Below are 20,548 nucleotides of genomic sequence, written 5' to 3' on the forward strand. Positions count from 1 at the left end.
TTAATTGTATAGCTTTCGGACCTGGCTCTCATTTTCAGGAAACAAGTGTTATTCCAGCAAACCTGAAAGTCTGCCTACCCCTAGTCCAGGGCTGCCCTGGACTTCCTTCCTTTGGCCTTGGGGCCTTCCACTCATCGACTCTGCCAGGGGTGGCAATTTTGCCAATTGTCTGGCATGAGGTATGAGCGGACCCATCAATCACTCGTGATGGAGAAATGCTTGGTTAGTTCTGAGGATGTTTCCGTTCTGACTTAATTTGGTGTACATGACTGAAGTGTGCATCTGCCCCCAGACGGTTTGGAAATGCTTATCTAGACTAAGAACCACAGCATCCGCCCTGTCTCTCCAACCAATACCTCTTAACCTGACAGACCCTCCCAATAACACTTTCAGCCCCATATTTCAGCCTCAACCTGCAGATGTGCATCACCTCTGCCCCTCAATTCCAGGAGTAGAAGCAACCTCACCTCTTGCTGCCCTTTCACTGCCACAAAATGAAAAACACACCTAGCTACATTTGGTGACTTTTTATTATTCATTTATAAGCAAAAAAGAGAAAAAAAGAGAAAAAAATTAAAGAGACAGATAAAAAGAAAACCAAAATACACCTTCAAATCTGGGGGTGGAGGGGGAAGGGGAAAGATGTGATCCAAGGGACTTGTTGAAGGGAAGGTGCAGCAGAAAACGGGAACATCAAGAAGAGGATACAGACCCAAGAAAAAGGAGGGGTGAGGGAAAGGAAAGGAAAGGGAGGAACGGGACGACATCCCCACACTATAGGCAACCTCAGAGAGATCGAGAGGGGATTACAAAACACTGCTTGGGAAGGAGGGGGGTATCCCCTCAGGGCCAGGCCTCCCACCCAAATGCTGGTTCTCAACTCTCCCCATTTCCTCCCTCTCTGCTATGTACAAGACAACCACGCACACCCATCTGCAATGAGCTCAATTCGTAAAGCCGTCCAGCAAATACCCACGACACACCACTGGAGGGTGGGGAAGAGGAATGGCAAATGTACACCCTGGCACTGCAAGCCCTGCAGGGCCTCTGCCAGGAGGCGGCAAAAAACAAGAAGAGATGCTGAGAGCCCACGTCTGTGGGGGAAACGGGTCCCTGGTCCTCCTGACGGTCCCATGCAGGGGATTTAATGCAACCCCCCCCATTTGATTATGATTCCAGAATCAAGGGAAAGAACACCAACCCCCTCCCACCCCCAGGCTCCTGGTGAGAAGGGAATCGGAGTAAAATCAGTTCGCATTGAGAAGGGGCCCCGAGGAGGAGGGGGTGTTCCTTCAGAGTCCATCCCGCTCTGCCTTTCATTCAATGAGGGCGGTGATGTGGTGATGATGTGGAGATGATCATTCCCCTCCTGGCTCCGTGGGAGAGGGAGGGCAGGGGGGGAACTGGGTTGAGTTACCTGGGGAGAGAGAAAGAGAGACATAAAGGATTAGGAAGATACAGTATAAACCCTCTCTGTCTAGCATCCAGTTGCACAGATTCCATGCAAGCACAAACCGTAATCAACATAAAATACTGAGAGCAGATTAGGCCTTTGTGTGTCGGTTTCTAAAAGTAGAATTTTCTGAGCCACAAGGTTGCAGAAAAGAAAAAAAGGCTGGAAAACCAATTCTGGGAAACCACCTCTCTCTTTCCACCCCACTTCGCCACATAGGTTTCATGCCAAAATATTGCAGCTCAGAAAAAATCACACAGAAGTTGTTTGATGTGAAAACTGAGTATATGCTGAGGAGAACTGTCAGAACACTGATGGACATCCTGACATCTGTGAGTAGCAAGTTTAGAAGTGAAGGGGACTCAGGGATAAGGCAGGAAGGGAACAGCCTGGCAGTGCATTTTGGGAATGCGGGAGAACAGTAGGCCAGGAGGCCTCCATTTCCACACACCATTTTAAGAGAGTATCAGCAAAATCTGGTTACGGGAAATTAAACAGGCACCATTAGATTTTCCGGCACATAAACCACAGTCCTTGCCCCCCAACCCTACCCGTCTCTGTGATTCAGCCACTCACATTGTCTGGGGAGTGAAGAGGCCCGAAAGCTGGAAGCACTGGGAAGCCAACGTCTGTGAAGCCAGGTTCAGTGCTGGACTGAGAGCTACAAGTGGAGAAGGACGGAGGAAAACACTAAGAGATTTTTATTTTTTTAAAGGAAGTAATTCTCAAACAAGACAGTGGTAAAACGGCTTCATGCCTTAGGGTGCCACACAAGCTTCTTAGCAGAGCCCTCTGTAAGCAGGCTGGGCAAATGTCTGGTTGGATTATGGCCAGGGTAGCCTTCCCCTACTGGGTGCCCTCAAGAGGTTGGGCTGCAAATTCCCATCAGCCCCAGACAGCATCGTCAATATTAAGCAGTGATGGGAGCTTATGGTTCAATAATATCTGAAGAGCACCAGGTTAGGAAAGCTTCATCCACTGGAGAATAGCACAATGCATGCCTTGAACGCAGAGTGACCCACCTTTCCGTAATCTGCAGCATCTCAAGTTTAGAGAAGCTCATGCAGCAGAGGTGGAAAGGACCCATCCTGAAGACTGTGGAGAACTGCTGCCAGTCAGAGCAGACAAATGGGGCCGATGACTGGCTCAGTATAAAGAGGTATCTCCAGACACAATTCCCAGGAGTGTCCAACAATGGTCAGGGATCTGTCTCCTTGCTGAATATGCTTTATTAAAGATTGTGGCTGGACCTCGTGTCTCTCAAGGTTCTCTCCAAACAAGCCCATCCGATGGATCGCACACATTTCCCACCTTACCTGTCAGGGCAGCTGGGTTCAGTGCTCCCAGGGGTATCGCTCCATTGAGCTGCAGGGCCGCCTGAGCTGCGGCTGTAGTTGACAATGGGATCCCGGAACCTGCTGAGAGGGGAGAAGCCCCAAAGGAGACACTCAGCCACAGACACATTTTCATTCAACAAGCATTTCCTTAGCAGAAGGCATTAAGAGACTGAACAACTCTTTGCACTAGGCTGCTGCCCAAGCTACAACTATATTGGGACATGAATGAGGACCCTTTCAAAAGTTTCCCCTGCACTCCCCCCAAAACCCAATCTGAGCTTAGTGATATGCACTTTTCGGTGCGCCACCCCTCAACTGCAGGTGGCCACACAAACTCTCCAAAGCAACTGAAGAATCCAAGGGGATCTCTTTTTCAGTATGACTAAGTGCTCAAAAATAGTAAAAGCTGCTCTGTGGATAACGTTACGATGAACCCAATGAACTTTTTTTTGCTCTCCTTCCCACAAAATGGTGAACCATAATCTTTTCGGACAATTCTGCAGGAAACGCAACTGTCCTCTTAGTGTCTCCTCTCCCCGTCATATTATTCTGATTTCCTTCCCAGCATATTACAAAGGCCCAGAGAGGACAGCACCCTCTAGTAATTTATCCTCACAAGCTTATGAGGCAGGCTATCTGGAGATCATAGCAGAGAGCATCAACCTCTGTAAGAAGCAAGACTCCTGTCATGTTGAATGGAGGGGTCTGGGGAAGAAGAGAGGCAGACCCGACTCTGCAGCCAAAAGGAGGCACAGTGTTCCTGCTTCTGCCACACTAACTCTTTTCTCCATGAGAACAGAAGATGAAGTATATCGAAGGGTTCTAATTTAGCAGGAGCTGTTATGTGCTGAACACAGACAGAGGAAGGGATAGATTTATTCCATCCCCTCGAATAGAACCAATGCAAGAAAAGGTGTAATTAGCCTACAGCTGTGGGTGGGGCTGAAGTTCTCTATACCTGAACTAGGGGGCAACCTACTTCTTCTCCACTGCCACAACTGTTAATAACGAAAGAATAGAGGAGAGGCTGGAGATTTGTGATTTCCTCATCCCTCTACCCCAGCATTTCTCAACCGCTGTTCCGCGGCACACTAGTGTGCCGCGAGACGCTGGCTGGTGTGCCGCGGCGAGAAGGGCGATTTGCATTGTCACGTGCCTGGCGGCTGCCAATACACAGCACTGACCCGCCGGAAAGCAGCAATTGGCAAGTGTTTCTTACAGTCATAATTATATAGTCAATATAGGGCGGCACAGAGTTAACTTTTTTAACTTTTTTAATGGTGGTGTGCCTCGTGATTTTTTTCACGGAACAAGTGTGCCGTGGCCCAAAAAAGGTTGAGAAACACTGCTCTACCCCACTCTCACCCACCCCTAGGTTTACATAACTTCCAGCTTCGTTAAGAGTTCTGGAGAACTTGGAAGGTTGCTCAATGTTTTGTGACATTTCAGTTGGTCATAATAAAAGTATTAATTATAATTATACAGTGGTACCTCTACTTACGAATAACTCTACTTACGAATGTTTCTACTTACGAATGGAGCTCCGTCCGCCATCGTGGATGCGGTTTAGATAGGATTTTTTCTACTTACGAATTTTTAGATAGGGTTGCTTCTACTTACGATTTTTTTCTTCCAATGCATTCCTATGGGATTCGACTTACAATTTTTTTCGACTTATGAATGTGAGTTCGGAACGCATTAAATTCGTAAGTAGAAGTACCACTGTAATTATGAAGTTTTCTATACCAGCCTTCATCCGAAGATCAGAGGGCAGTTCACAATATAAAAACACAGAAATATATAACATAACACACACACAAAATACACTCCCCGCCTGCACAATTAAATTCGCCAAAGGCCAATAGAAGAGGAACATTTTCATCTGGCACCTAGAGATATGCAATGAAGCTGCCAGGTGAGCCTCCCTGGGGAGAGCATTCCATAAGTGGGGAGCCACTGCAGAAAAGGCCCGTTTGTGTGTTGCCACCCTCTGGACCTCTTGTGGAAGAGGCACACAAAGGGCCTCAGGTGGTGATCGCAGGGTCCGGGTTGGTTCATATGTGGAGAGGCAGTCCTTGAGATATTGTGGTCCTGAGTATTGCCCAACAACTTGATTTTGGTGTGTTCCCAGTTAAAGAGAGTTCAAAGGTTTTAAGACCAAAATGGCCTGGGAATGGGATATCTGAAGGACCGTCTTCTACTGTACAATCCCTTGAAAACAGAGATCTAGAGATGAGGTCTTATTTGCAAGGTACACCCCAGAGGCAAGCTAGGCAGACGTCTACTAGAAGCAGGTGCTTCCTGGTGGTACCTTCCCTTCTGTAAAATTTACTTCCTTTCAGATCAACACCCTCAATTGTAGTGCCAAGCTTTTAAAGACTGCTGCTCTCCAGATATCCGCCTTCTTGTCTCCAGCCTGTTTTAATATTGCTTTTATTGCTCCCTGCATGGCGTATCACTTCTTAATAAACAAATCAGTTTGTTTCCATGATTCATGTGAAAAAATCTCTCCCCAGTTTCCTCGTTGCTCAATTCCTACCAGGAAACTCACCTTCTGCCAGTTTGGCCATGAGCTGGAGCTGGGAGCCAGTGGTGCTGAGATTAAGGGCCGACCGCTCGGTCTCATCACCATCTGGGAAGGTGATGTCGGTGGTGCCGTCCAGCCGCTCAGTGACCTGCCCCACCCGCATGGGTCGGCCGGCTAGCTCGAAACCATTCAGCTGCTCCAGGGCACGCCGGGCACACTCAGCCTCTGCAAACTGATAGGGGAAGAAAGTGCTTTAAAAGGGAAGTATCCAGGGCCGTCTTAAGCATATCTGGCACCGTGGTGCAGAAGGGGCGGGTGGCGACGTTATCTTTTTTTTAAATAATCTTTATTGAGAATCTTTAAAATTCAACATATAGAAAGAATAAAATATAGATAGCAAATATGACAGACATAACCACACAAAACAGAAAATAATGTCAACGCAAAATTATTTCCAATGAAATAAAAGAAAAAAAGAAAAAACCTAACTTGAAAAAGCCTAACATAACATAACATATAACAGCATTTTAGCATGACATAATGTAACTTAATAATCTTAACATAACATAACAAATACAATTTAAGAAAAGAAAGGGGAAAAGAAAAAAGAAAAAGAAAAAGAAAAAAAAGAAAAAAGGGGGGAGGGGAAAGAAAGATAATAGAAAAAGAGGAGAGAAGGGAAGGGAGAAAAGAAAAAAAGAGAGAGAGAAAACGAAGAACAAAAGAGCAGACGGAAAAAACATATATATTTCAGCCACTTTAGCATTACACATTACTAAAATCTACTGTCCCCCCACCCTTTCCCCCCTCCACCATATCGTGACTTCCAACCATTCCTGTATTCTGATTTTGGTTTCACTGATATACCGCATACCTTTCTCTAATTTAATTTATTTTCTTAATATTGTGCCCCTCATGAATCCGCTATTAGTTGCGCCTTTTCCACTTGTTTTTGTAAATAAATCTTGAGCGGTTTCCACTCTTCTCCTGCTTTTTCTTCACTTAAACCTTTAGATATTCCAACTTTGATTGCTAAATTTTGATAGTTTATTAATTTGGTCAACCACTCTTCTTTATTTGGTATTTTTTTACTCTTCCAATTTTTGGCGACTAAGAGTCTACCCGCTGTTGTCGCATGCATTAGCACGCATCTGTCCTTTGGTTTTATGTCTTCCTTCAACATGCTCAGGAGGAAGATTTCCGGCTCTTTTTTAAAGGAGTATCTAACTATTTTTTTTAATTCTTTATATATCTCATCCCAGAACTTCTTAATTTCTTTGCAGCACCACCAAATGTGTAGGAAAGTACCTACTTCTTCCTTGCACCTCCAACAGATGTTACTGACCCCTCCGTACATCTTGGCTAATTTCGAGGGGGTGAGATGCCACCTAAATTGCATCTTGAGCACATTTTCTTTTAAATCATAATTCGAAATATAATTTGAATCTCTAATCCATAAACTTTCCCAATTTTCAACCGTAATTATTTTCCCCAAATCTTGTGCCCACTTTATCATAACCGCTTTGGTTAATTCATCTTTTGTAGCCCAATCCAACAATAATTCGTACAAATTTCGAATAAATTTGTTTTTCCCCTCCAATAATATTTTCCTGAATTTGGATATCTCTCTTTCGAAGCCATTTTTTTTATCTTCACTGAATTTCTGATTTATTTGGAAGTATTGCAGCCAAACATTGCAATACTTTTTGACTTCATTATATTCTTTCAATTTTAAACTTCCATTCTCTTCTTTTAATAAATCTTTATATGTTGGCCAATCTTTATCCATATTAACCCTTTTAACTGCTATTGCTTCTTTAGGTGACAACCACCATGGTACTTTTGGTTCCAAGACGCCCTGGTATTTTTTCCATGTTTTAATTAAAGATTTCCTCACAATGCTGTTCCAGAAGGTGCTGTGTTTTCCCGGTTTTTCTTTCATTAAGTAGTGGTGCCAACCAAACCCTACTCCAAATCCCTCTAAATCTAAAGTTTCAATATTTTTCAATTCAATCCAATCTTTTAACCATAACAGGGCTGCCGCATCGTGGTACAGTTCTCGGTGCTCCTCCCCCTCCCCGTCCCCTGCGCTGGGCAGCTTGAGGCTCACTTGCCATGCAGGCTTCCTCAGCAGTCCCACTACTGTTGCAGGGCGGGCAGGAGGGAGAAGGGCGCTGCATAGCTTTGTACACCGCTGCCGCTGCCTCCTCTCCCAGGCAGGAAGCGTGGCTGGCTGTAGAAAGAGCCGCCGCCACCACCACCTAGCATACCCTTGCAGCTGTTCCCAGTCGGTCCTGGACTCCCGCTGCTGGGTGCCCCTGATGGGCGGGCGCTGTGGTGCAGGGCGCCACTAACCCTAATGGGTAAGATGGCCCTGGAAGTATCTGAGGCTCTCCACCCACCTTCAAAACCAGGAGAGAGGAGATACATACCGTGATGAAGCCATAGCCCTTGGACTGCCCGGTATCCTGGTCACGCATCAGCACAATGCTGTCAATCTGCATGTAGGACAGAAAAGCCACAAATCGGAATTCCGTGAGCCCCCACCACACTCTGCCCACTCGCTCCTCCACCCCTCCCACCTCACCCCAGGTATGGCCTCCTACCTTGCCAAAGGGCTCAAAGATCCCACGCAGCATCTCTTTGGTGATGTTGCAGTGAAGGGAGCCAACATAGAGCCGCATGGGCCCCCCACTGCCTTTCTGAAGGTTGTTAGCCATGGCTGCCAGCCGGTTCTTCTCTGCCTAAGGCCAGGGAAAACCAGGCAGAATTAGAAACAGCCGCAAGCAATAGGCATCATTTTTTAAAAAAAATCAAAAATCAAATGTTTTTTCCCAAACATTTGTTCCCAGAAGATGGCTCGCAATATTAAAAACAGTAACAGCATTAAAAAGTCAAGAGCTGGATATGAGTCTTACACAAGTGTAAGAGGCTCCTCATCCCCTGGCATTTGGGCGGGAGAAGAGGGCTGCACAAACATGCCCAAAGGAGTATCTTACTAACTCTGGGCTTGGGCTTTAAGAACTTCCAGCCCTTTCCTTAAAAACCCAACCCTGCCAGTTCCTCACAACACTCCTTTGCTCCACCTCTCTGCATCCTCCCTAGCTCCATTTTCTGCCATCAACGTGTTCACCAGGTCACATACACCTACCCCAATCCACACCCCTCCTTCTCTTTCTCAGGCCACACATACAAAATTTCTTTACCCGCCCCCTCAAACCTCAAATGTTGTCGGCTAGTTCACACCCAGTTTCGCACCTGTGAGGCCTGGACAATGATGGGCACCCCAAGGAGGCGCTGCCCTGTCAGCCCAATGGCCAACGGTACCGACTGGATCTCACAGAACTCCACGTAGGCGATGCCCTTGGAGCGGCGGGAGTTTCGGTCGGAGATGATCCGCACATCGCGCACCTGCTCAGAGGTACAAGGGGAGGCAAGTGAGAGACTGAATGGCTGCAGGAACCCCATAGAAGTGCAGCTGAGGACGACTAAAAAGGCGTTCCTGGTTGAGATCACTGGGTACCATACAGAATACAGAGGGAACTGTGGGTTTCAAGTCTGCACTTGAAGGGGGTGGGGGGAGAGAAATAAGCAGGTGTCAAAGCCCAATGGAGGGAGGGAGGGGAGACAGCCAACCTTGCCGACAGCGGAGAAAAAGTCCTCAAGGTCACGTGGGCGAATGCGGGCAGCCAGCTGCATGCAGAAGACAGTGCGGGCATCACGCTCCTCTGGGCTCAAGCTGCCCAAGGGCTCCCTGTGGGAGAAAAGCAGAAGTTGCCAAGGAGCAGAAAAGGAGGTTCAAACCTGGGAGGAGGAACTCAACAAGCCTTACTGGTTCTGGGGGACAAGGGGTGGGCAGGTGTGGGGGAATCCCTAGTCCTGAATGGGGTAACTGTGCCCCTGAAGGACCAGGTGCAAAGCCTGGGGGTCATTTTGGACTCACAGTTGTCCACGGAGGTGCAGGTTAATTCTACATGCAAGGCAACTGTCTACCAGCCCCATCTGGTACGCTGGCTGAGACCCTACCTGCCTGTGCCCTGTTTTGCCAGAGTGGTGCATGCTCTGGTTATCTCCCACCTTGACTACTGCAATGCCGTCTACATGGGGCTACCTTCGAAGGTGACTCGGAAACTACAACTAATCCAGAATGTAGCAGCTAGACTGGTCACTGCAAGCGGCCGCCGGGACTATATAACACCGGCCCAAAAGGATCTACGTTGGCTCCCAGTACATTTCCAAGCCCAATTCAAAGTGTTGGTGCTGACCTTCAAAGCCCTAAATGGCCTCAGCCCTGTATACCTAAAGGAACGTCTCCATCCCATTGTTCACCCTGAACACTGAGATCCAGTGGGCCCTCTGGCGGAAGTGAGATTACAGGGAACCAGGCAGAGAGCCCTCTTGGTAGTGGCACCCACCCTGTGGAATACCCTCCCATCAGATGTCAGATAAACAACTTTTTTATTTTTAGAAGACATCTGTATAGGGAAGCTATTAACATTTGATATTTTGTTGTGTTTTTATATTTTGCCCAGAGTAGCTAGGGCAACCCATTCAGATTGGTGGCATATAAAAAATTAAATTATTATCATTATTATTATTCTGGCCCAAGAACCACCACCCAGCCCTCCCCAGTTGCAAACACTCACCGAAGGGGGCTTTTCTCTCTGTACAAGGGACTCTTGCTGTGCCCAAACCGACGCCTGAAAGGAAAGGGAACGGGACACAATGCAAGATGGCCTAGTTCAACCACAAGAGCATAAACAGAGCAAGCACTGTCAAAATACACAAACCACCAAGTCCTTTCTCATTTGCTTGAGATCAAAGCCAAGAGAAAACATCCCAATGCAAGTGACAGCCTGGCTATCCAGGGAGATGTTCAGTACCACTGCTACTATCTGCTGCCATATATTACCCACTCCCCAATACTGTTGCTTCTTTTCTTAGGTCTTTCACCTGAAACACCTTCCAGGGCAGGGTTCAGATAGGAAACAGCAATCCTACACTGTTTATATATAGATTGTCTAGCCAGTGCGGGGAACCTTTGGCCGTCTGGATGCTGCCAAACTACAACCCTCCTCAGCCCCAGCAATAACGACAAAGGGTCAAGGATCATCCGGGTTGTGGTTAAGCAAACATCTGGAAGGCCAAAGGTGCCCCACACTTGATATGTACATTGATTATTGTACATATCATTTGTATTGTACAATACATTTGCATCGTTTGCGTATCGTCAGTCACTTTGGGCTTCCAGTCTGAAATTCGTTTTTAAAGAGACTTGTGCATTTAATGAAATGCCGGGGAGGGGGGGATTGTTTCTGGGATACACAATGGGTGGAGAAAGTTTCAAGCCATGTAATGGAGATGCTGCTGTGGCAGAGAAGGCCGAGGATTTGGGAGACATGGAAAGGAGATGGAGGGAGAAGTTCAGAGGGAAATGGTCCACTGCTATAAGATGGGCATAACTCAGCCTTTCTCGCCATCCCTGATGCTGACACAGCTGAGATGAACTATTTCCTCTCTTTGCGTTAAACATTTGATCACCCGGGGCTTTTGTGACAGGACTATGGTGGTGTCCCTTACCCAGGGGGTGGGGGGCTCCGGTAGCGCACTCTCTCGTCCCGCCGGCGCTCTCTGCTGCGAGACCGACTGCCCCGCCTGCGGTCCCGGCTGCGGCTCCGGTGGCGGCTTCTGCTCCGGTGGCGGCTTCTGCGATCTCTGCTGCGGCTGCGCCTGCGGTGGCGGTCTCGGTCCCGACTACGGCTAGAATAGGTTTGAAGAATGAGAAAGGCTTATGAAACATGGTGATCTCCCCCAAACTGCCCTTGTTGCGCCTCCTACCACAGGACCGTGGGACAGGGAACTAAGCGTGCTGGGCGATAACCAGGCCCTCCTTTCACCCCACGGTGCACGACTCATTTAAAGTACATTCAGAATCCTGGGAACTGCAGTGTCCCCCCCCCCTCACAGTGCTACATCTGCCAGGGCCCTTCTCCCGGGAAGTCTGCGGGGGAAGTTTGCGGAATGCACTTTAGATGTATGGCGTGGATCTGCCCAAAGATACTGGCTGAAATGCATGCATGCAGCTAAAATCCAACCAGCCTGGCCCAAATCCTCCAATCTCTCTGGAGCATGCAAGGGGAAGTGCTTCCCCTCTTGCACTCCCTGGAAAAGGAAGGCAATAAGCTCCTGACAGCTACATGTTTGCCAACCATGGCAAGTGGGGGGCCTAAGCTAGCAACCCACACAACTCCTTACTCACTGCTCAATCCTCTCTCTGTGCTCATTGGAGCCCATCCCTACCTACCTATGTCTGTGGTCACGGCTCCTGCTACGACTCTTGCTCCTCTTCTTTTTGCTGCAATCGGGAAGGAAGGAGGTGAGAGATGCGCAGGAAAGAGGGAGGGGAGAAGGAAACGCCAGAGGAAGCAGACCAACTCACCTGCTGCTTTCCCCACTGCTGCTGGGGGCACTTTCTTTCTTTGCGTCCTTTGCTTGCTCCTCCTGAGGTGGCTGGAAAAAGGGTCGGAAGACAGAAGAGAGGGGGGTAATATGCAGCCCCTGCTCCTCCCTCGCATGCCCTGAAGCCCAGCCCCACTCTGCCCCCCCCCCAGCAGCTCCCGACCGCATTCATACATTACCTGTGCTGTGGGGGGATCAGCTGGTGACTTTGAGGGTCCTGGCTGGGCCTGGAGCAAACACAGGAGGGATGGGCCCAGCAGGGAAGGGTCACTGAGACACACAGGGAGGGGGGGCATACATACACACACTCCACCATTCCTGACCCCACTCAAACCAAGAAAACAACAACCCAAAACACGTTTCTTTCCATATGTCTAGCACAGAATGGCACATCTGAGGGACCTGGGAGAATCACTGGCAGTACGTCCCAGCTCATTAATTATATGAGCCATGGCAGGGAGGACCCAGAACCCCAACACTTAGAATTAAAGCACCTGCACCCTCCCGTTCCTTGGAGGGTGCAGCTGCTTTAAGATACTACGCTTTGAACGTTTTGTCTTTTGTAAACATTGGGAGCACACCTGCAAGCACAACTGAGTACTTAAGCTGCCTCAGCAGACTGGGATATAAGAGCAAAACACACACATGCACCCCAATATAGGCTTGTCCCCCACCAAATGCTGGGAGGGGGACCTCCAGGGCTCTTTGGCAGGGAGATAAGCCACTTTTGAAGTTTGAAAACCAAAGTTTTTATTAGGAAAGTTAGAATTATTAGCTTTTCAAAACTCCCCCTGCCCATCATTCTACTACCAGGAATTGTTTCCTTTTAAAAAAAGGGCAATATTCTGTTCAACACAGAATTGTCATAAGTAGCTGATATTCAGCAACTCATCTTTCATCCCCTCTGCTTAAAGAAGGATCAAATCTGCTTGCCTTACACCCACTTTGAAACTGGTGCAGGATTTGCTTCCCTGAGAACCCCAACTTCTACTGTAAAGGAAAAAAACAACAACTTTTCACCCACTGTTTAGCCTACCCAAAATACCAGTGACACTTAACTGAGTTCTCTCCTATTGCCAAGACCCACTCTAGGAACATTTACCTGGCAAGTATTCAGTTTCCCGGGACGCGGGAACCTGCAGTCGGAATCAACAACAACAAAATTCCTCGATTTAATTAATACAGAATTTGTTGTTTTTGAGCTCATAACTGCATGAGCCAAGGCTCTGCATGGGATGCTGCTGTTTTGGTCACAACAGCAAGTGGGGCAAAGTACTGCATGCAACCAATGCTTAGGGAGAGATAAATGTCACCACGGCCCAAAATTGTGGCCAGATTCGCATCCAATGATTTCTAATGGGAGCTGCTTCTAAATAAGTGCATTCCAGAACTACCTTAAATAAATAAAGGCCAGGGGGGGAAACAGCATGTCACACAAATGCACATAGCTTTCTTCGGAATGGGTTATTCTGCTGCAAAGTTTGGGTGCTCTTTGGCAGGGATGGAGAGGACAAGTGGTCTAAGGCTTATGAAAGAAAAGGAACGTTTTTATTTTATTTTCTAAACTCTAGGCAGCATGGTGACCAAATTGTGGCAAGCAACTGGCAACTCCTGAACCAAGAAGCTTGTTTCTGAATTATCATGATTTCAAATCTTTAGTGGGAGCTGCCCCTGCACCTATATGCAGGCAAATAACCAATTTCTTTGGTGGCCTCACATTAACAATGGAAATAATAAAATGCAGCTACGTAGGTTAGAAATGATGCTTTAAAAAAAACAAAAAACAAAGTTGAGGCCCTCAGGGAAGGGAGCTACACAAGGAACTGCATTAGGCACTACACTGCAATATTGGTAACATGGCTAAGAACCTCTTTTTTTCACAGGCTGGGCATGCTGCTGCTGCTGCTGCTTTCAAGATCTCACTCCTTACCTCCTCTTTCTTGTATGGGGCCTCCAACATGGCCTCTATCACGATATCAAAGTCATCCGAGGCCATGCCGTCCTCTTGGCTCTGCAAGTAGGAAGAGGGGGGAAAGGGTTAAATGCAGAGTTCCCTGCAATGAAACCCCACAACACTACCTTCCCGAAGAATAAGAGAAGGGGGTGAGGGTGGGTACTCACTGGGTCCTGGGATGGATTGGGGAACGCCGGATCCATGGCTGGCCCAAACGGGTGGGCTCCCCACCACCCCGAGACACAGGAGCTGCTAGTGGAGAAGGGCTTCTAGCAGGCAAAGAATTCGATCACAGCCTGGAGAAGATGGAGGCATGAGTGAAATTGAGAAGTGGGCTACGCAGGGGTGGGCAGGGAGGGTCGTGCATGTTGCTTGGATACGCTAGAGTTCTAGAATCTACGGATCTGTAAAACCAACTGGAGCCCACCATGTGACCTCTGGGATTCTGGAATGCCAAGACAAACATGAAAGAGCATCTCAAGTTGCCTGCCCACCTCCCATGCAAACAATACCTCTCCTCTAGCAACCTGCCCCTGCCTCCTTTTCTAATCTAGAATGATCTCAATCCATCCAGTAAACTCCTTCACATGGGAACCTGCACTCCACACTCCTTCCAGAGACCCCACACTGCAAAACATATATAAACACCCCACTTCTCCATCTGGGTAAAGGGGTGCCTATCAGATACACCTGCAAAATACTGGTTGCAGTATTTTTGCTTTAGAATGAGGTGGGCAGGAGTGGATGCAGGGAAATAATTATTATGTGACGTATTTTAATAAAATCAAGGTTTGGGCACAGAAACTGTATTTTTAGAGGGGGAGCAGAGACAGGACATAGAGGGACTGTGTACTGGCAACCTCTGTATTTTTACTCTAGAAAACCAGAGATCTGTACTGACACCTCATAATCTCAAATATCTCCACTCTGAACTGCCTTGCACTTAGTTCTATGGGATTTTGCATAGGATGGGGCAGTTAAGTCTTTCGCAAACAGGAGAGCTGTTGTTTTCTCTATAGCCATGAAGTCTTCACAGGCAATACCTGATTTTACATGAAAATGGTGAGATTCTTGTCTCATACCATTGTAGCAGTACTGAATTTTAGGCACACACCCCAATGCCAAAACACATGGTTCTTCAAACATTTTAAACTCTCATATTCTTCTATGTTTACCCTAGCTACCTGAGCTCGGAAGTTACTATGCAGAAACCTTGCACCCTTTTTTTACGTTTACTGTGAGTGTAAGGATCTGATCACTGGGGCACTAATCTAACACTGGCAGTAGGAGAACCAGAAGTGGGCATCTCTGATCCCCTCCTACAGCCAGCCAGCCATTCAGAGAAGAAGGAAGAGCTGCTTGATCAGAAACTCTAGTCTGTTCCCTTCCTCTTTGCCGCCTTCACTGTTAGCAAAGTAGATTGGGTGGTTGCAAACTTCTGCTGCCAGGAGGAAAGCATATCTGGCTCTGCCTGTTGCAGGATCCACTGCCCTAAGAGTACCCCACAGTAGATTCACACAACCGAGAGTAACCCTAAGGCTAAGAAAAACCTTCACCTTTTGGATGCATGGAATTCACATAGTTTGTGCACTATCAAAGACCTGCTGAATAGTGAGTCATAGTCTGTAAACATGCAGGTTATGAGAGGCGTCCTCTGAAATTCCTAAGTATACATGTAGGAAGGAACCTTCATGTAGCTTTCCAACAGGGAAAAGACTATCACAACATTGTTTTAAATTTTAAGTTGATTCAAAGTTTCTAGTCCTTGTTGTTTCGTTCTAACAATTCGTTTTCTCACCGCTATGGAATTCTCCCCGTCTTTGCCCTGGAGTTTTTTGGGATTTAACTCTTCCATAGAAAAAAAGAGAACCTTGCTCTAGAATAGCAGCTGATCATTTACTGGGATACAGAAGCAACAATTTCCCACCTTCCAGTGATTTACTCAGGCAGAAAGATCAAGTGACAGTATCTGCTAGATATAACAGTACAATTAATTTCTTCATTTCTCTCTATAAATGCCTAGGCTTTATTACAACAGTGACAGCTTTTAAAGGACACACAGTCTACTGAAGACTCAGAAGCTAAAAATGGACTTCAGAAGTATTCCCAATGGTCATGCATGGCCTAGAAAACTCTCCATAACTCCTACAGGCTACCAAACACAGCCTAGATTCTGGGTTGGGTGGTGGTGTCCGTTCTTGGGTTTTTTTTAGCTTAAATATTCTGATGAAGCCTAAAAAGTGCCCCCAACAGACCATGCATATTGCACACATGCAGATATTTGCCTAAGCTTGGGTTTTCCTTGGAATTTGGAATGTGCCCAAGCTTAGTTAAGATCTCGTGGTGTATAGCTGCATTCAGTAGTGACAGCATGCATGGGCTTCTTATGTTAACAGACAAAAGATGCAGAGGAACTGCTCTTCCAGTCACTTGCAGATGTTTTCTGGAGTATCCAGAATTGCCCAGTTCGAGTCTTCATGGTACAGTAGAAGCTATTATGTTTCCATCATGAGGAATTTAACCACACCAAAGAAGGCTAGCAGAGAGAGGCTAGAACACAGGATCTTAACCACCCTGATAAAGAGCTCACTTGGATCTCAGGCTTTTCAAATCTCTGTATCCCCTAAAACAGAAGCAGCCAACGTGGTGCCCTCCAGAAGCTGTTGGCCTGCAACTCCCACCACCCCACACCGCTAATGTGAGCTGGCAGTCCAACATCCGATGGAAGGCACCAATAGTGACTACCCCTGCCCTAAAGCATGAAAATGATAAAGCATCTATGAAGATCGTCAAGCCTCAAATTTAAGGATTCACTATGCAGAACCTGCTTGCTCCCTACTCGCCCCAATTCCAGTCTTTAATTACTGCTCAGGTTTTATTACAGTGTGCAACTTTTCCATCATGAAATCTATGACCAGCTTGATACCTGTAGCTCCAGACACCCACTAGTCTAAGGCAGTTGTGGGGAGCCTTTGGGCCTCCAGAGCTGGTTGGACTCCCAACTCCCAGTAACCATTGCCAACAAGGCCAGTAGGTAAGAGGTGATGTGAGTTGTAGTCCAGCAATATCTGGAAGAAGAAGAAGAAGAAGAAGAAGAAGAAGAAGAAGAAGAAGAAGAAGAGGAGGAGGAGGAGGAGTTTGGATTTGATATCCCGCTTTATCACTACCCGAAGGAGTCTCAAAGTGGCTAACATTCTCCTTTCCCTTCCTCCCCCACAACAAACACACTGTGAGGTGAGTGGGGCTGAGAGACTTCAGAGAACTGTGACTAGCCCAAGGTCACCCAGCAGCTGCATGTGGAGGAGCGGAGACATGAACCAGATTACGAGTCTACTGCTCTTAACCACTACACCACACTGGAAGGCCACAAGCTCCCCACCCCTGTTCTATTCTGTTCATGTCAGGTATAGGTGAGGTGGCCACAGGACAAGTCCTCTTTAATACCAAAACAAACAAAACATGCAACTCCAACTCCGTCACTTGTTTACTAGACTTTGGTCAAGGAGCTCACACATGTATTACAGAAGACCAACTCACAGCCTACTCCAGCTGAACTATTCCCTCTCCACCACAGGGCTACCTACCACCAACTGCACTGTGGGAAGGATTCTTGCAGGCAAAAATCACCCCAGAGTCTACTCTGGCTACACTTCCTTCATTCTCCCATAGGGCAATACTACCAACAATGGCTGGGTGGGAAGAATTGTGAAGGCTTTTCCTGATGTTGTTGTTGTTGTTGTTGTTGTTGTTGATGATGATGATGATGATGATTATATGTGTTTGAATGTTTCTTGCAAGTTGCCTTTGAGGAATCGTTATCCTGAAAGGAGGTTTTAAGGAAATGAAATGAACAGAAGCCACCATATTCTCAGGGGTAGCCTCCAAATGTTCTTATACTACAATTCCCATCTCCCCTGACTATTGGGTGTGTTGTGTTCTAACAACATGAGGAAAGCACAACATTGCCTACCCCTAGCGTTAAATAAACCCTTAGTTTGACTTTTCCTAATATAACTCAGCTTTCCAGACTTCAATCTAGCAGAATCTAGAGACAGACAAGAATGGTTCACAACGTTCCAAAGTTTCCCCCTAAATAATATCCCTAGATAATTCCACTCCAGCACCTGCTGGCTCTTCTTCAACTCCCTGCCTACCCCAAATAGTCTACTGAACTTTGAAATATTAGATTCTCACAGCTCACTTAATACCTGTTCTGCCTTCAACTCGACTGTCAAAGTTACCCATACTTCAGAATTGATGAGGTTGGCAACAAGGGGACTGCAAACTACAAGAAGAAAAACAGCACTTCTTGTGCTTCAGGGACTGCAATACCATGCATGCTAACCTGAACACAACAGTGTTTACTTTTTAGGAAATATACACAGGTCTATACTAGACCTGCAGTCTAACAGGGAACCCAATAGGCTGCAATCATGTACAGTACTTGCAACATCAGAACCTCACAGCATCCATACCGTATCTATGTACTATATGCACAACCCACTTTCCCACCAAAGTCTTCAAAGGGTCTCTTCACGTTTACCGAAGTACAATGGATACACCACAACAGTCACCTCCCCCACTCCAAAGTGTGGCCTTGAGGTTATTCATCCCGAGAGGGGCTGGCCCTCCTCGAGTCCTAACTCTCTTTAAAATGGAGTAAGCTATACCACCACTCCAAAAACAAACACCGCCTGCAAGTAGGAAATGAGCCACATACATCTTGAACATTTATGTTGCAAACCGCCCTGCGATTCTTGGATGAAGGGCGGTATATAAATTTAATAAGGATGAACATACATACATATATAAAACACACATACCGCCATGTTTAGCACCCCTCCCCCCGCTCTCTATTAGGCTCAGAGGCACCATCTTGTTACCTGCCTGGAAACCCCCTCCCCACCCCAATCGGAAGGAGACCTTGCACCGCCTACCTGGCCTTTCATCCACCACCTGCCCCCGCCCGCAATGCGGGAGGCGGGTGGGAAGGAAAGCGGGAGGGCAACCAAAGGCCAGGCCACGCCCCCTCCACCCAAAGCCCCGCCCTTTGCCTCTGCGGCCCTTCGGCCCGCGCTCCCGTCTTTTTCAGAACAGCGGGGAGGCCTAGAAACCCCTCCCGCTGACGTCACCGCCGCGGCCGTGACGTCACCGCCGCCACTTCTGCCCGTTCGGCGCCTCCGGGTTCTTCCCCCCTCCCTCCCCTCAGGCCTTTCTCGAAGTCACTCACCCACCTCCCCCTCCCCTTTGGCCGTTAGACCTCAGAGGTCTCTTTCCGGCCCGGGTCAGCTCCAAAGTCTTTCGCTCTCTCCTCAGACGCGGCCGCAACAAGCAGCAGCGGCGATGCTAAGATGGCGGCGAACACTTCTCCCTCCAGAAGCTTCCCCCTCCCTTCTCCTTCGCCTCGCGGAGGCCCCAAAGCGCATGCGCGTGGACTCTAACGCTGTTGATTGGCTAAGAGCGGAGGAGGAGGAGAAAAAAGAGCAAGAATGGGAGGGGGGTGTCATTACAATATAGACGGCGATTGGTCGGGCTACGGTACGAAGGCGGGCTTTCAAGCTGTGATCTCGATGCTCACTCGATAATGGCTCAGGAACGTTTGAGGTAAGGTTTTCCTTTCGCCCCTGCCCCCGAGTGGAACCAATGGTTGCGAGGCGAAGGTGGGCCGAAGGCGGGATATACTTAAATGCGATTGGCCGAAACGACGGAGGAACTGTGAGAACGAAGTCTGATTGGGTAAAAGTGCGGAAAAAAATAAAGTGTATTGTTCGCCATAACAATCAGTATTGGCTGTCATTCCTCGAAGGAGAGGGGGCTCCTCGAGCTATCATTTAATTATATGAAAAGTTTAGGAAACAGCACACAATCGCTTGAGCTGATTGGACGGAGGCCTTCGTGGTGGAAGCGAATCCGATTGGCCGCTTTGCGGCGGCGGCAAGTCCTCTTTCCTGGTAGAGGCCAAAAGCCGCTGAGCTCCTGTAAAAAAAGATGGAACGGAGGGGAGGAGGCTGTGCCGCGCAGTTGCCATGGAAACAGAACCACAGGTCTGCTATGACTCCCGCGGTCCTACGGGCTGCGGTGGAAGCCAATCACCGCCCAGCCCGATTCAAGATGGCTTCCCTCCCCTCGGGCACCTCTCGCTCCACCTTTAAACCATATACTGTAAAGTGGGGGACATATGGGACACCCAAGAGCCATATTTTGCCACCCCCTTATCTTCCCGGGGAATCCTGCATCAAGCATAAGAGAGTCATTTCCTTTTAAATACCTTTGGGGGCAAAGGGCACATCACCAAATCAGATAAAATGATAATGGCAGCAGTACTTCATATAAGCTGCTCCTGTGGTCAGAGCACATACCAGATTTAAACTGGTTTGCAACTAGTTTTGGCACCTGCGGGTCCACAACCCTGCCCAGCAAAAAAAGAGCTGAAGCGTTTTGGAATGAGAAACCTACGTGGGTGCTGAACCTGTTTGGGCACTTTGGAACTCCCTGCCTCTTGACATCAAGCAGGTGCCTCTGCTGTGCTCTTTTTCGGCACCTGCTGATGCTTAGGAAGTTGAAGGAATTTTAACCCGTTTTAGTATTTTAACTTTTGTATGTTTATCATAACAACTGTTAGGTGTTCTGCTTGGTAAGACCGGAGCGGCTCAGGGATGCTTGGGGCCTCCAGCTGACGTGCATCCTGTTGGCCCTGATTCCTGATAGACTGCCTCTGAACATGGAAGTTCTACTTAGCGGCGACAGTTAACAGCCATCAGCAGGGCTATCTTCAACTGGTTTTGTTGTTTAAAGCCATCTAAGTTAAGACAGAAGAT

General features: G+C 47.6%; 1 protein-coding gene across 31 annotated transcripts; it reads right to left on the reverse strand.

Moving 5' to 3' along the window:
- Nucleotides 1-512: 512 nt before the first annotated feature.
- RBM23 (RNA binding motif protein 23) lies at nt 513-19,123 on the reverse strand. 31 transcript variants are annotated; one of them, XM_088656222.1, is made up of 17 exons: nt 18,961-19,123; nt 16,657-16,798; nt 13,898-14,026; nt 13,707-13,787; nt 11,956-12,003; nt 11,757-11,827; nt 11,622-11,672; nt 10,898-11,077; nt 9,964-10,017; nt 8,954-9,071; nt 8,576-8,728; nt 7,924-8,061; nt 7,750-7,815; nt 5,342-5,549; nt 2,770-2,871; nt 2,030-2,114; nt 513-1,417 (listed from the first exon to the last, which is right to left on the reverse strand). In XM_088656222.1, exons 3-17 carry the CDS (start codon nt 13,931-13,933, stop codon nt 1,414-1,416), a joined length of 1,395 nt encoding a protein of 464 aa, XP_088512348.1. In that variant the 5' UTR covers nt 13,934-14,026; nt 16,657-16,798; nt 18,961-19,123; the 3' UTR covers nt 513-1,413. The 31 variants fall into 31 exon arrangements, with proteins under 31 accessions (XP_088512348.1, XP_088512349.1, XP_034990680.1 ...); XM_088656223.1 differs by lacking the exon at nt 18,961-19,123 and adding an exon at nt 18,668-18,689; XM_035134789.3 differs by lacking the exon at nt 16,657-16,798 and having other exon boundaries at nt 18,991-19,123.
- Between the last annotated feature and the right edge of the window lie 1,425 nt (nt 19,124-20,548).

The sequence above is a fragment of the Zootoca vivipara genome, chromosome 12 (assembly GCF_965207765.1).
Source record: "Zootoca vivipara chromosome 12, rZooViv2.hap1.1, whole genome shotgun sequence".
Lineage (NCBI taxonomy): Eukaryota > Metazoa > Chordata > Lepidosauria > Squamata > Lacertidae > Zootoca > Zootoca vivipara.